Genomic DNA, 14,753 nt, shown 5'->3' on the forward strand with positions numbered 1-14,753 from the left:
TTGCGCTCATTTGCACGCTCATGGTCTTAATCATTTTCCGCCCCCCCCCATGATCTTAAACATTTTCTTAAACATTTTCCCATGCATCTCCTGTCATCATTATAGGCTATCACATTAATAATCCACCTCCCATATATTGTCTTACTTTTTTTCACTTCCCACACAAGAAGATCTGTTTACTCAGCAAAAAGGTTTGGCTTCTCCTCCAACTTGCCGAATCTGTAATTTAAATAACAATGTGTCAGGTGCAGGAGCACATAGCTCTAAGGGAATGGAAGACAACACAGACTAATTTATGTCATGCCCAAAACACACCCATGACTGATTCAGAGATGAAATACAAGCTCTGACATGGAGCCTTCATCAGAGCATAGTGAACAAATAGTGGTAGGCCTCACCTCTTTTTTTTAAATATAATACTCACAGTCATCCACCCCTGTCTAGGGGGAAAGCACTTACTTAAGTTCAGAATCACCTCTATGGACTCTAGTATCAAAACTCTCAGGAAATCATATTGTTCAGTATACAACAGATGTTTCCATAGGTCTATTCAAATGGATACAGGAAGACCATGTAACACAAAAACAGCAACAACAACCCATTGATAATCAGCACAAACTAATAAACAACCTGAACACATGTAAGTTGACAGGAACCCATAACTTGTATTTATAAGAAGGGTCAGCCTTTAAGCCACCATGGTTGCATATTGTTTCCACACCAACAAAGTGAATGGCGGATGGGGAACCATGGTTTGTTTCAATGTAATGTTTTGCCATGACATATGGGTAGTGCACTTTTGTGTTCTGAAAGTATTTTGTTTTGTTTGTGCAACATATGCCTCTCCACAAGGGCAAGTGAGCATAATACCACGCTGGTAGTGTGAGAGTTGATAAAAGTTCTTGTGTTTGAAATTTTTACCAGTACCAATGGATGTGAGAAGAATTTGCAGTTGGTAGTGTTGCGACATCATGCCCATCGTCTGCATTGAGTTAGTTACCAGACTCACTGGTGTAATAAATGTATTTCAATCCTTGTGTTTTATATTTACCATTGTTATAATACAGTTTACAAAATAAAGTGTTTGGATTTTTGGAGAAAACTTTTTTCCTTTTCTTTTTTGAGGCGCTGTCCATGCCATGGACTCCATGGTGCTGAAAGGTGCAGGCTTCCTGTGTGCGTGCATGAACGAGCGTGCACGAGCACGGCACATGAATTGATTGATTGATTTATATCTTTATTGATCATGAAATAAAACATAAGTTACATTACATACATCTGACCCACCATAATCAAAAGGATAACGCAAAAAAGCTTACAGCTGGTTTCCATTGCAGTCCTTACTATGAGGTGTGTATGATGTCATGTAGTTTGTGGCGCTGGTGTGAGTGCATGAGAGTTCATGATGTGTTAGCCAATCACTTTTTAGCAAAACTAAACAATAAAAGCCTGGAGATCGAGGCTAGCCAATCACTAATGTGTCCCTGGGCACATATTGGCTCTGGTCCATGGCTAACGCCCTAGACCACATTAAGCATATGAAGAAGTCTCTGAGTGGATGGTGGTTGTACCTGCCACTGTGTGTGTGTGTGTGTGTGTGTGTGTGTGTGTGTGTGTGTGTGTGTGTGTGTGTGTGTGTGTGTGTGTGTGTGTGTGTGTGTGTGTGTGTGTGTGTGTGTGTAACTTAAGTAAATAAATGATTTAACTGTATTTACTTAAGTTAAATACACAACCATAGCCATTTTCACATTCCTGCTTAGCGTGTTCCTTGAATAGACAACTGCCTCTACAAAACACAGCTAGATTATGGAGAATACTACAGTAAATGGGAATGACAGTTCATCTTTCATACGTAGTACTTGTGGAAGTTGTTTGAGACTAATTCGCCGAAAGATTCCTGTTGGTGCCAAGACGGAAGTATTTGAACTTGCAAAATTAGCTGGGCCAGCGGTAAGTACACCAGAAACGGAGCTTACAAATAAATGTTTCATTATAAATTACATTAATCGAAGCTACATGACCCACTGAGCTGCAATTTAATCACCAATGACCATAGTAGTCGGCCAATGGACTGTAGGCTATGCCCTATGTATTGAAAGTGCACATGTTTGGTCTGAAGAAGATCAAGCTATTTATTTGTGTCTTTTTTCATCAGTGTTTGGCTCAACTTATGGTGTATTCTGTGAGTTTCATCAGTACTGTGTTCTGTGGGCATTTGGGGAAGACAGAACTGGCAGGAGTGAGTCTGGCTATAACTGTACGTATTCGGCAATTCTTTTCTCAATACTAATTTTGGTAACGAGGCTACGGATAGAAAATAACTTGTGCTACATTTTTACAGGTTATTAATGTTACAGGTATGTCAATTGGAGCTGGTTTAGCATCAGGGTGTGATACACTAATATCTCAGGTAAGATTCAATTCATTCGAACAGCAATACTTCTCCAAAGCATCAGAAATACATGTGCGTGCGTGCGTGCGTGTGTGCGTGTGTGTGTGGCAGGGTTGGGCAGGGTTGGGCAACTTTGATGATGGAGATTGAAGAGGGCCAATAAATGTCCACACTCACTAGAGGGAGCCACATTGCGTTTTTGCACTCTCACCAGTATACTGAAAACCCCACAGATGTAATAATAAAGTGATATTAACAATTATCATACAGTGTAACATTGTTATTTCATTTCAAATGCATTAGGCTACTTATCATAACTTTATGAAAACACATACATTGGATGTACAAAAATATAAATACAATTTAATACAAGGGACTGTAGTCATTAAACCATGTTGTAACAGCTGAAATAAATAATGACCTGCGGGCCACATCAATTGAAGGTGGGTGGCACTTGTGGCCCCTGGGTATGGTGTAGGCCTAGGGTATCACCTACATCAGTGCTATAGAGTTGGCCTAACCTAATGGTTCAGTTACTGTGTAAAACCTGATTATCTGACTGAATCTAGAAGTAGACCACTGTTTGGACGAGTGGACGGAGTCTATGGTCTGGAGCATGGACAAACCTTAATCGATACCATTAAAAAGTAGGTGCTACAAATATGCATATAGTTGTAATGATGATTTGGGGAATACTGGCAATGTGTACGTTTGTCATGAGCAAGAAAATACATTTAACCCCTAACTAAACTAAGTGAGGGCTAGATTTGAGATTGAGACCAAACCTAATGGTTTGTTTAGTATTCACTACGAACCTTAATCAATACGTTTCTAGAGTACTTACCTTTTAAATACTGAAAAGTTACTATGAGTTGCTATTGTCTCCGCCAGGCCGAAAGGCACGGCGAGAGACCTGGATGCCAGAGCAGAACCTCTGCACCAAATGTTTCACATGGGTGCAGGACAGTACTCCAACAGATTTTGTCCCAAAATCCCGCAAATCGGTACACAGTATCTCTATAGTCATTAAACTAAACAGGTCTTTCAGATTCATTTCCATATTCCATTCTGATTGGCTAAAATTGGCTTCCAAAGTTTGCAAGAGTGCTCCATTTTTCACATCTGCCTTTTACATGTATATCGCCACCAGGAGGCCGACTTATATAAAACACATTTTTGGATATTAAACCTTCAGATTTTATCGGTACACATGATCTCTATAGTCATGTGATCAAGACGGATCTATTTGATTTTTCATATTACATCCTGTTTGGCTAAGATTGACATCTAAAGTTTGCAGGAGTGGCCCGTTTTGAACAAAATGCCGCAAATCATGAACGCAGCGTCGGATTGCAGTGAAACTTTGCACGTACATTCGCGTTACGTTGAGGAACAAATGCCACCCTTTCGACATTGCCCTATTATAGCGTCACCAGGAGGCAGAATTTTGTTTAAAAAAAATCTCCTAGAAATTTTGTCCAAACATCATGCAAATCGGTACATATCTCTATAGTCAAGTGATGAAGAAGGTTCCGTCCGATTTTTCACATTCCATCCTGATTGGCGAATTCCGAACATTGCTGGCCCAGAATAACCTACCTGACCAGGCGGAGACCTGTGCTCCGAGGAGCACTTTTTCTAGTTTTTTATGTAAAACTATTTTTCTGTGCCTTTAGACCTATGGGAGTGGTAATCTCCTGAAAGTTGGTGTCATTCTGCAGAGGGCTATCCTGATTCTGATGCTGGCATGTTGTCCTTGCTGGGCTGTCCTAATAAACACAGAGTCTATTCTCTTGGCTGTCAAACAGAATCCAGAGGTGGCCAGGTCAGCCTTGCATAGTTATTAATATACTGCGCTGCAATTTACTTATTTTCCATGTAATATTATTGTTTTTATGTATGACCTGCTTACTTACATTGCACTAGATTGTTCTTGATGGTTCTAAAAGACTTTGACTTTCTTAGGTTGTGTCAGATGTATGTGAAGATCTTTATGCCAGCACTACCTGTGAGTATCTTTTCACGTTGGCTACTTAGCAAAACGTAACATAATGTGTCACAGTAGAGCTGGGCAATAATATTGTCATACATATTGATAAACAATCCTCACTGTGGGTAAAGGCAAAAAAAGGACATCTAGAACAGTCAGGTAAGTTCAGAAAGTCTAGTCTCATATGTATATATGTGTGTATGTATATCTGAGAGAGAGAGAGAGAGAGAGAGAGAGAGAGAGAGAGAGAGAGAGAGAGAGAGAGAGAGAGAGAGAGAGAGAGAGAGAGAGAGAGAGAGAAATTGCCCAGCCCTCTCTCACAGCAGACATAAAGATGTGCCTACTGTATGGGTGCAATAAAGTTGACCTTAAATATACCAAGTTAAACAGTGACATTGAATTTAGACTTTTTACAGGCCACATTTCTTTATTACCTGGAGGCAAGATATCTACAGAATCAGGTAAGTGCAACTGGACAGTTTATGCTGTTTAAAATTTATATATTGCATTTGTTATGGTCTCAATTTTCTTTGCTTTAAAAAAATGATAAAGCATCTTAATTTTTGTCTCTGCCAGGCGAAATATGCCCCTTTAAATGAACACTGAGGATTTGATTGTGTACTTTTGGGAGAACACTGCTCATGGTCACAGTGATTGGGTTATTCTATCCAGGGTATTAGAATAATGGTTCAACTGAGTTGTGTATATCCCTTTGTTTTCAGGGCATCATATGGCCACAGGTTATCACAGGAGTTGTGGTTAATCTTCTGAATGCTCTCTTCAATTACATCCTTGTCTATGCACTCAATCTGGGGGTAGCGTGAGTATCACTTTTCACATGATTACCACACTCATATAAGTATTGGTGGCAGCTACATGTGGCCTATTAATGCTATGAAATACCTTTAACAGAGGGTCTGCTGTGGCCAACACTATCTCCCAGTTCTCCTTGGCTATAATGCTACATATATATATTATATGGAAGGGACTTCATAAGGCCAGCTGGGGTGGTAAGTTGAACGTTTGCAGATTGTTTTCTATTTTAATTAAAGGGGAACATCTTCAATATGTTATGTATTGTAAATTCTATTGTTCTAAATTATTACAATTATATATTTACTGTAAGCCAAGAGATCTCAGTCTCTCAGAGCTGTAAAATCTCCTCAAACCTACACAAAAGGTTGCAGTTCAGCAAGTTTTACATAGGTAGATGGCAATATTCCTGCACAAGCTCTTGGCAACCAGAATGCATTAGGAAGTGTTGTATCTGAATTTCTCATTCTTGATTGTGTAAAAAATAAACGATAGTCCTAATCCTTGATTCTGATTGGCTGGTTTCCGTTTAGTAGACGTGATAAAAGACACTAGAATCTACTCCTTAGATCAGCTTATATCAATCAGAGGTGCGTTATTTGTTTCTATACAGTGATCCAGCGTATCATTCTGTAGCTGAACGAGGGAAGGCGAGCGCTTGTTCTTCTTACAAGCCCCGGTGCTGCGGGGCTTCTAAGCACCGCCCGTGTAGTGACTGAGGGGCTTCGGGTAGGGCTTGTAAGGAAAACAAGCGCTCCCCATGCACCCTCGCAAACCATTTGTGCGGGATTCTCGGCTGCATGGCTAAGTAGCTAGGCTAGCAGTTTACACAGGAAGTTCACAGACGTAGTAGCGAAATCTGGCTTAAAAGCATTATGAATTTCTCTTGAATATCTTAGTTACAATGAGATTGAGCCAACAGTTATGTTTTGTTTCTCTATGTGTTTCTTTGGGAAAAGTTGACGTCTAGCACACCTCAATGGACTGGCTTAGTAAACAGGAAGGAAACTAGTCCCGGTCAGGAAGTTGCTCATCCTGGTAGCCGGGAACTACTTTCTTGTAGAAGTTGTTTTTGTAGTGAATTATTAAGAACTGTTTTAATTGGGACGTGTCACGGGCAGCCCGTGCCCTATAGATAGACACACTAAGAGGGAAGGGACTATTTGTAGCATATGATTTTTACCTGTACAGTATATACCTATATGTCTTTTTGAAGTAAATGCAAACCCAAAATGGTGTTTAGTTTAAAGTACAACATATATTTATGTGGTAGGTTATTTATTCATCAGATAGTTGTAAGCTTGTAGATAAGCTAATTTTGAGGTTAATTGTTTCTGTGCTTGTGGTAGGATCCACTCCCTATTTGAGGGAGGCTGCAAGTGACAGTCAGTTAGTTGAACTTGGCAAGCAAAGCGTTAACAGCCGTGAGACAGAGCTGCCAGGGCCCTTAGTTAAAGGTTTAATGACATTCACTTTTACACCACATTCAAAGTCTTTGTCCTGGTCCTTCAAAAGTGTACAAAAAGTTTTAAGTGAAAATTCCATTCCAGTGATCAATGGCAGGTGTTTTTCTCTCACATTTCTAAAGCCTTTTCAACTGCAATGAAAAAAGAAATCTTTGCCTGCGGGTGTCGCTGGTGAGGGATTTTGCCTGTCAATCATCGCCTCTGCTCCGCCCCCCCAAAGGAAAGGATAGGGGAGGGGAGGGGCGAGGAGGAGAGTGGGCGGGATTATTTGACAGTGACCTCACTGTCGAAGGGCCAAGCTCAGATTACTTTTCAGCCTAATTATTCAGAAAACCCCAGACCACAGAAAATCCACTGAATGTTTTAAGTTCAGGTTTTTTGGGTGTAATTGAGGTCATAAAACCCCAAATAAAACATTGAAAATAAAAAAAGTGAAAATGAATGTCATGATACCTTTAAGGGATAGCCTTGCTGTGCAGTCACTGTATGGTTTGTTGTCTTTAGTTGTGCTTTAAGTAATTCTATATTTTTTGTAAGTCTATTTTTCCATGTCTTATTTATTTTTTACTGTCTACCTGCTGCATATTGGACTGTTTCCCTTAGGTGTGAGAGAAATAAAACTCAACAATCTGCAAATTCGGAACTTGTTCATTTTTGGAGCCTTGGCCTCTTGGTCAACCTTTACAGGACGTGTTTTTGAATTTCATCTTTCCATATTTGCAACAGTTTTAGAAAAGCTACCTTGTAGCGCCTCGTGACGCGCTACGCAGCTCAGCCATTTAAAAATACTTCCACTAGAGGTACCTCTAGTGGCTTATTGCTTTATTTTGAGCATAAACTCAGAGTTTATAAACTCAGTGTTCCACATTACACTATACAGATACATGCAGTATAATACAGTAGCTGAGCTACTTTTAAGGTACAGTATGTCCCCTCATGTCTTGTCTCAAATAATTATTTTGTATGTATAATGCCCCCCACAACCTCGCACACTTTTGATAAGACGTTGTACCCCCCCCCCCACCCAACACACACGCACGCACACGCACACACACACACACACACACACACACACACACACACACACACACACACACACACACACACACACACACACACACACTTTCTTTAATCACTCTGAATCACCCTGAATTGCATATGCACAAAATATGCTGCATAAATAAAAAGTGGTTGATTTATCAATTAATAAACTAAGTGAATAATTATCTGCAGGTTGGTCTAAAGAGTGCCTGCATGAGTGGGGAGCGTTCATCCGCCTGGCCATTCCCTGCATGATCATGATGTGTGTGGAATGGTGGACTTATGAGATTGGAGGCTTTCTGTCAGGTAGGAAGGACATCTTGTGTTTGTAAAAGATGTGTTGGCATAAATATGCAGTGGGTCTGATATTTGATCTCCATCTCTATTGGCCAGGCCTAATAAGCGAGGTGGAACTTGGAGCTCAGTCAGTTGTGAACGAACTGGCTAATGTTGCATATATGGTGAGTTCTTATGTGGATAAAGTATGTACATCCATCTGTTATAGGCAGCATTTACAACAAATCCTTAATTGATAATGCAATTGTAAGTTAATGCAAGGTTCTTGTTTGTAGTTTCCTCTAGGGTTCAGTGTGGCAGGCAGTGTGAGGGTAGGCAATGCCCTGGGGGCAGGAGATACACAGCAGGCCAAACTGTCTGCCAAAATGACAATGCTCTGTGCAGGTTACTACACAATCTCATCAATGTCCTCTATAGATACTGTATGTTCCATTAAAATGTTATGGATTTAGAAATGTCATTATGAAGAATCAAATTAGTCATTGAATGCGAAAATCCCCATTTCAATAACTAAACTGTGAAAGATTGTGTCCATATTATGGACTCCTTTCCAAAAAAATACTATTATTGAAACTTTTTATTAGAGCTTCATTTAACAAAGAATTTATATGAGTGACTTGTTAACAAAAAAAAGTGCCTATCATGGTTATACTGTAATTGTCCACCTGTCGTTGCCAGGGTCAGTCTCTGTGTGCTTGTCGGTTGTCATTGGGAGCCTGAAGGACCATATCTCTTATGTCTTTACATATGATGAGTGAGTAACATTGTGATTTACTTCACCATCAGAACAAGTATATTATGATTTCTGCTGACCCTGACCCAGAAAAACAGTATGCTTGAATGACACACATTCACTGTAGGCTATAAATCAGTGAACTTTGATCAAATCTGTTCTGTACAGTACCTGTAATTATAATCAAGGGTTCAGTTATGCACATAACAGCCATTTCCTTTGTTGTAGCTTTATTTTTATTTTTTTAGGGGGCTTTTTCTGCCTTTATTGATAGGAAAGTATGCTTTTATCGTTCTACATGGACACATGTACATACATATGCCTATACATACAATATAATAATAATACTGCATAACATATATATTTTTGGTAATTCGTTTTATAATTTAATTCATGTTTTCCTTCCCAACAGACAAATTAGAGAGCGAGTTACTGAAATTATGTCTTTCTATGCACCATTCCTCCTGCTAGATGCATTATCAGTAAGTATCTCTTGCCACTGCATTTCACCTTGATACATGGCACAGCCTACAGTGCCTGTGAACTATTAGTAATTCTGGAAACACTTTTTATGATGACTTATTGATACTGTCCAGTCCAGTCCAGCCATGTCTTTGTTCTGGTTGCTTGTTTAGGCTGCCTCAGCAGGTGTTATCAGAGGAGCGGGGATGCAGAAAGTTGGAGCAATCGTCAGCTTGGTCGGGTATTATGTTGTGGGCTTTCCTATCGGCGTGTCTCTGATGTTTGGTGCCAAATTAGGAATTAAAGGTAAGAAGTTTAGAGAATGAAAGCACAATTATACTTTGGTTTAAGTCCAAATATTGGTGAGATGTCTTCAGTATTTGCTTCATAGATAGAAAATTGATGATCCAATATATTCTCCCCATTGACTTACATTGGATGCTGAAACAGATATCAAAAGTCACACCTTTAGCACACAAATAATGGTAAAAAAAAAGAAAAGAAAAGTGGATTCTGCTAATGTATAACATTACAAACCCTGTTCAGTGTTTTATTTATTTTCATTTACAATGATTGGTAAAGGTATTATTGTCGTTTCTCACATGCCCAATAACAAAAATGGTGATTTGGTTTCAGAAGCATCTCTGCTTATAAAGTCTCATATAGTGAGTCTCATTTTGTAATTTTATACTTTGACAGAAATGTCTTTGTTTACATTTGTTTGTGTGCTAAAAGTATGACTTTGAAACCTGTTTCACCATACAATATAACTCAATGGGGATATTTTTGGATGATCCATTTTCAATCTATGGAGGAAATATTTTATTTTATCATGGCAGGGTAACAACAAAACGCAACGTCTACCAAAGTTTAATTGTGATTTCACTAGTAATGACCACGCCTTCAAACAATACATCATTCTAAGATTTTTATTTAAGAAATCAATGGAAGATGAACCTGTATGGAATGAAGGGGGTGAAGGGGAGAGGAAGTGGAGGGACTAAGAGAATGAGGAAGAGGACGAGACAATGGCTGACGGAATGAAATGCAAGGGGAGAGTGGAGTTAGAGAATGAGGAAGACGGGTGATGGGAAGGGAGGAGGGGAGGGCTGAAGACCCTAAGTATTTGCTGTGGGGTCTAAAGCAAGGTGTCCAGCTTGTTCGTCATCATAAACACGCCCACTCACTCTGAGACACTCATCTGGAACGGGAAGGGGGAAGGGGGGGGCTATGGGGGCTGCAGCCCCCCTGGTGATGGGAGCAGCCCCCCTGGTGATGGGAAGAAAAAAAAAAAAAAAGTTATATTTTATTTAATTTTTTATAATATATATATATTTTATGGATCATAGCAGTCTGTTACGGTCATGGATGAACTTCAACCTGGTGTTTACACTGTCTTTCTGCCTTTTTGTGTGGGGAAAAACACAGAAAACCCCCAAAAAATTGCAAAAAAATCGCGCGCCCGCGTGAAGCGCGGGCGCGAGGAGTCCCCCCCGACGCACAGCCCCCCTAGGTATTAAGGACTTCCCGCGCGCCTGTCTGGAACCTGAAAAAAGGATAGAGCAGAGAAGACTGGAAGAAAAAGGGGGAGAATGAGGTGGAGGAGGGATACGAAATACAATGTATGAATGACAGGTAGACCTGAAAAGTATAAATACACCTCACTGATTGGTGAAAAGGAAGGAGATGAGGGAGGAGTTGTTAACTGAAGTGATTAATAACAGGTTAGGGGAGGAGTTGTTATCAAATGAGTAGGAGGAGTTGTCATTGGTTACCATGGCGATTGATCAAGGGGTGGAGTAAGTGAACCAGGAAGTCAGGATGATCAGATGATATGAGGATAGAGTGAACTGATAGCAGTGAGATGAACGATCTCCCAGCTATAATTAAGACTGTGCCTTAATCATTTCAAGGCACATGCAGTCTTTCCTCCCGAACTTACGCTGTACCCAAAAACAGGGCGGTCGTGTCCATTGAGTTCAGAGGAGAACACCATGTTCAACTCGGTTCCTCAAGCTATAGTGTGACAAATACACAGACATTACTCCTCTACTTTCCAGGTCTGTGGACAGGTTTGTTGATCTGTGTTTTAGTTCAATCCTCCTACCTAAGCTATTATCTGGCCAGAATGAACTGGAAGAAAGTCACAGCAGAGGTGAGTAGGCACAGTTAATTCGCTGATTGGATCAAAATGCCTTTATGATCGTATGGGAAGGTAATACGAATTTTCCTCCCAGGCGCTGATGCGAGCTGGAGTGCATGGGAGCTCTACAGAAACAGGTAAACCTGTTAAGCCTGCTATAGCTCTGTGTGGCTCAAGTATCTTCGTTCATGTTCTGATAGTCAAGAGTATAGTTTGAGAATAAATCATTCCCAATCCTTTGAGACTCCACATTTTGTCCTAACATTTACTGACATGTCTCTCCAGAGGGTCTGTTGGAAGATACGGGGCCCTGTGAGGGACACACAGATACACAGGAACCGTCTGTCATAACAGTGGTGGAGTCACACAGCTACAGAGCTCTGGTGTTGCGTAGGGGTCTGGCCCTGGCTGGGATGCTCTTCATTTTGGCTGCTGGAATCATCACCCACATAGTAGTCAAGTCACTAACTTGATTAGATGAGCATAGATACAGTTGTTCTCAGCTAGAACCACTGAAGTCAGGAGAGTGCATGGTTGGCAGTGGCACAGGCTGTGATACAAACGGTTGCTGCATGTGACTGTGACCAGCCAACACAGAACATGCACATCTACAGAGCAGAGAGCCTTGGGAAAGACTTTATCACCAATCTTTCGTTTATTATTATTATAAAACTATTAATGTGCTAGTTTAGTAACAGAATATCACTCTTCTATTGAGTCACATTCTCTCAGTGAGGTAGCCTAAGTTGTGTTAACTAATAAAATACCTTGGGACCTGTCTTACGCCAAGCGCAATGGAATTATTATTGATTGTTTCCAACTGACACAGTTGTCATTTTCACCCTCAGGAGCCACCTTGTATATTACCAAATGTTTTTGCTGTCATGTGCTCACTCATGGTCTTAATCATTTTCCACCATCCATGATCTTAAACATTTTCCCATGCGTCTGCTGTCATCATTATAGGCTATCACATTAATCTACCTCCCGTAGATGGTTTTACTTTTTTCTCTTCACACACGATTAGATCTCAACATATCAGTTTGTACATTGACAATCATATTGATCTTCAAAGGTATAATGCCACATCTTCATTGAACAAATAATTATGTCATCTGTATGAACAGTGATAAACCTCTATGGACTCCAGTATCAAGACTCTCAGGAATTTATATTGTTCAGTATATGTTTCCATAGGTCTATTCAAATGTGTACAGGAAGACCATGGAACACAAAAACAGCAACAACAACACATTGATAATGGGCACAAACTAATAAACAACCTGAACACACGTAAGTTAACAGGAACCCATAACTTGTATAAGAAGGATTAGCCTTTAAGCCCACATGGTTGCATATTGTTTCCACACCAACGAAGTGAATGGTGTATGGGGAACCATGGTTTGTTTTAATATAATGTTTTGCCATGGCATATGGGTACTGCACTCCTTGTGTTCTGAAATCCGTAGTTTTTTGTTTGTGCAACATATGCCTCTCCACAATGGCAAGTGAGCATAATACCACACTGGTAGTGTGACAATTGATAAAGAATTTGCAGTTGGTAGTGTTGTGACATCATGCCCATCGTCTGCATTGAGTTAATAGTTACCAGACTGACTGGTGTAATAAATACACCAGTTCAATGCTTGTGTTTTGTATTTACCATTGTTATGACATTGTTTACAAAATTAAGTGTATTTGGGTTTTTGGATAAAACGTTTTTCCTTCTCTTTTTTGAGGCGCTGTCTATGGTGTTGAAAGGTGCAGGCTTCATGTGCACGTGCATGAACGAGCGTGCAGGAGCATGTGCACGGCACGTGAATTGATTGATTGATTTATACCTTTATTGATCATGAAATAAAACATGTCACATGTAACAACATACACCTGACTCACCATAATCAAAAGGATAACACAAATCTTACAGCTTGTTTCCATTGCAGTCCTTAGTAGCCTATGAGGTGTGTATGTCATGCAGTGTGGTGCTGGTGAGTGCATGAATTGTAATATTGTTCATGATGTGCTAATGTGTGCCTGGGCATATATGAACAAGTCTCTGAGTGGATTAGTGTTAAGGTCGCTGACTAAAACTATGGCGAAAATTGTCGACTACCTTTTTTCACTGACGAAAACTAAATAAAAACTAAATAAAAACAAGCTATGAGGATGTTACATGTGAGGGTGTGAGGGTTCTTTTTATAGTATTCTATGCATTGCACAGTTCTGGTAGTCCACTGACTCATGCAATGAGCTCAGGATCTGCATGGGAGAAGAAGACCTGGCTGGGAGGAGACCTTCAATCAGGAGATGGACCAATCAGAGGACGCCTTCCTCCCTTACTTAATAGCTGGCAGCACCTGTGTGCTTTGGCAGTGTGTGGTAGCTGTCAATGCTGCATGCTGTCCATTACATCTCAAGTCAATACTTTGGGTGCTAAAAGTTTGGTAGCCCTCTGTATTTTGTGCGCTCTGTGACACCTTATTCAAATTGCACCCTGTTTAAGTTGAACCTACTGAAGTAGTGTCGAGATTCTAAAGGAATAAGTTTAATCATAATTCTGAGTTTGTTTGACCACCAGTGCCAGCTTTTTGTGAACCAGCCACCATTTGTTTCAGTTTAGATTAGGGAAGTTAGCGTAGATTAGGGAATTAATGTAATTTTGATTTGGTAGAGGTCAGGCTAGGTAGGGGTTTCACAGCATAGGTTATATTTATTTATTGATTTTGCACTGGGGTAATTTTCCATGTTTATATCATTTAAATTTGTATTAATGCAAAACTGTATTATCTGTCACTTTCCGAGCAACAACAAGAAAAAGGTCAAAACAATAAAACTACTTTTCACTTGGCAACCTTATGTCACAGCCCTTTCATTCCCTAGACTAAGGATCGTAACGGAGGACTAAAACCGTTAATTTAATCTATACTTTTTGCAGCTAACGTTGCATTCGGAGGAAACAATGGAGAGCACATTTAGCCAAGCTTGGCATATTTATTAGCACACATCATGTCTCACGGTAACAGTCTGACGGTGACAGCCCCGCCCCCAACTCAATGAACTATTCCTCACAGGTGGTGAACATAATATAATTAGAACATAGGATGCAGGCCGGCACCAAATGAACCCCACCGCTCATTAGATGCAATGTAAAAGTGGTCACAGCATCACGTGTAAAAATGCATCGCATAAAACTCTCAGATGATGTTTTTCTCCCGTGTGGAGGAAGAATGCTTAAGACTTTTACTGTGATCTCTCGCTCTTGAAATATATATTTCTTGGTTTCTGTTGTGCGTAAACAATAATAGCAATTCAAAGCAGTTGCCTTGTCCCCCAAACCACACCTCCAGTGGCTGTCAAAAAAACGGAGGGAGCGCTCTATGATAATGGCATTGGCACCAGAACCTGCTCTTGCTCGC

The 14,753-nt window shown here is 40.2% G+C and overlaps 2 protein-coding genes across 2 annotated transcripts in view; both read left to right on the forward strand.

Moving 5' to 3' along the window:
* Positions 1 to 1,796: 1,796 nt before the first annotated feature.
* On the forward strand, positions 1,797 to 14,033 carry LOC308085362 (multidrug and toxin extrusion protein 1-like). The gene is made up of 18 exons (XM_080428501.1): positions 1,797 to 1,950; positions 2,156 to 2,257; positions 2,342 to 2,410; positions 4,069 to 4,217; positions 4,358 to 4,400; positions 4,799 to 4,843; positions 5,105 to 5,202; positions 5,295 to 5,392; positions 7,895 to 8,008; positions 8,096 to 8,163; positions 8,275 to 8,383; positions 8,678 to 8,753; positions 9,145 to 9,214; positions 9,368 to 9,500; positions 11,255 to 11,349; positions 11,432 to 11,474; positions 12,535 to 12,630; positions 13,077 to 14,033. The coding sequence occupies exons 1-18, from the start codon at positions 1,807 to 1,809 to the stop codon at positions 13,169 to 13,171; spliced, it is 1,647 nt and encodes a 548-aa protein (XP_080284627.1). The 5' UTR covers positions 1,797 to 1,806; the 3' UTR covers positions 13,172 to 14,033.
* A 310-nt stretch (positions 14,034 to 14,343) lies between these two features.
* LOC308085853 (multidrug and toxin extrusion protein 1-like) overlaps positions 14,344 to 14,753 on the forward strand; it is a gene marked incomplete at both ends in the record, with an annotated part of 20,110 nt that continues 19,700 nt past the window's right edge. Inside the window, one exon of the mRNA XM_080429165.1 lies at positions 14,344 to 14,367. Within this exon, the coding sequence (XP_080285291.1) occupies positions 14,344 to 14,367 (24 nt within the window). The remainder of the gene's footprint in view (positions 14,368 to 14,753) is intronic.

The sequence above is a fragment of the Gymnoscopelus braueri genome (genome assembly GCF_963280865.1).
Source record: "Gymnoscopelus braueri genome assembly, chromosome: 5".
NCBI lineage: Eukaryota > Metazoa > Chordata > Actinopteri > Myctophiformes > Myctophidae > Gymnoscopelus > Gymnoscopelus braueri.

What these genes read in the sequence shown, in the direction of transcription:
- LOC308085362 (XM_080428501.1), top strand. Translation starts at nt 1,807, where the DNA reads ATGGAGAATACTACAGTAAATGGGAATGACAGTTCATCTTTCATACGT. An exon ending in TCATAAGGCCAGCTGGGGTG is followed by an intron (nt 5,393 to 7,894) that starts GTAAGTTGAACG and finishes AATTATCTGCAG; the next exon opens with GTTGGTCTAAAGAGTGCCTG. An exon ending in TGCCAAATTAGGAATTAAAG is followed by an intron (nt 9,501 to 11,254) that starts GTAAGAAGTTTA and finishes TCTACTTTCCAG; the next exon opens with GTCTGTGGACAGGTTTGTTG.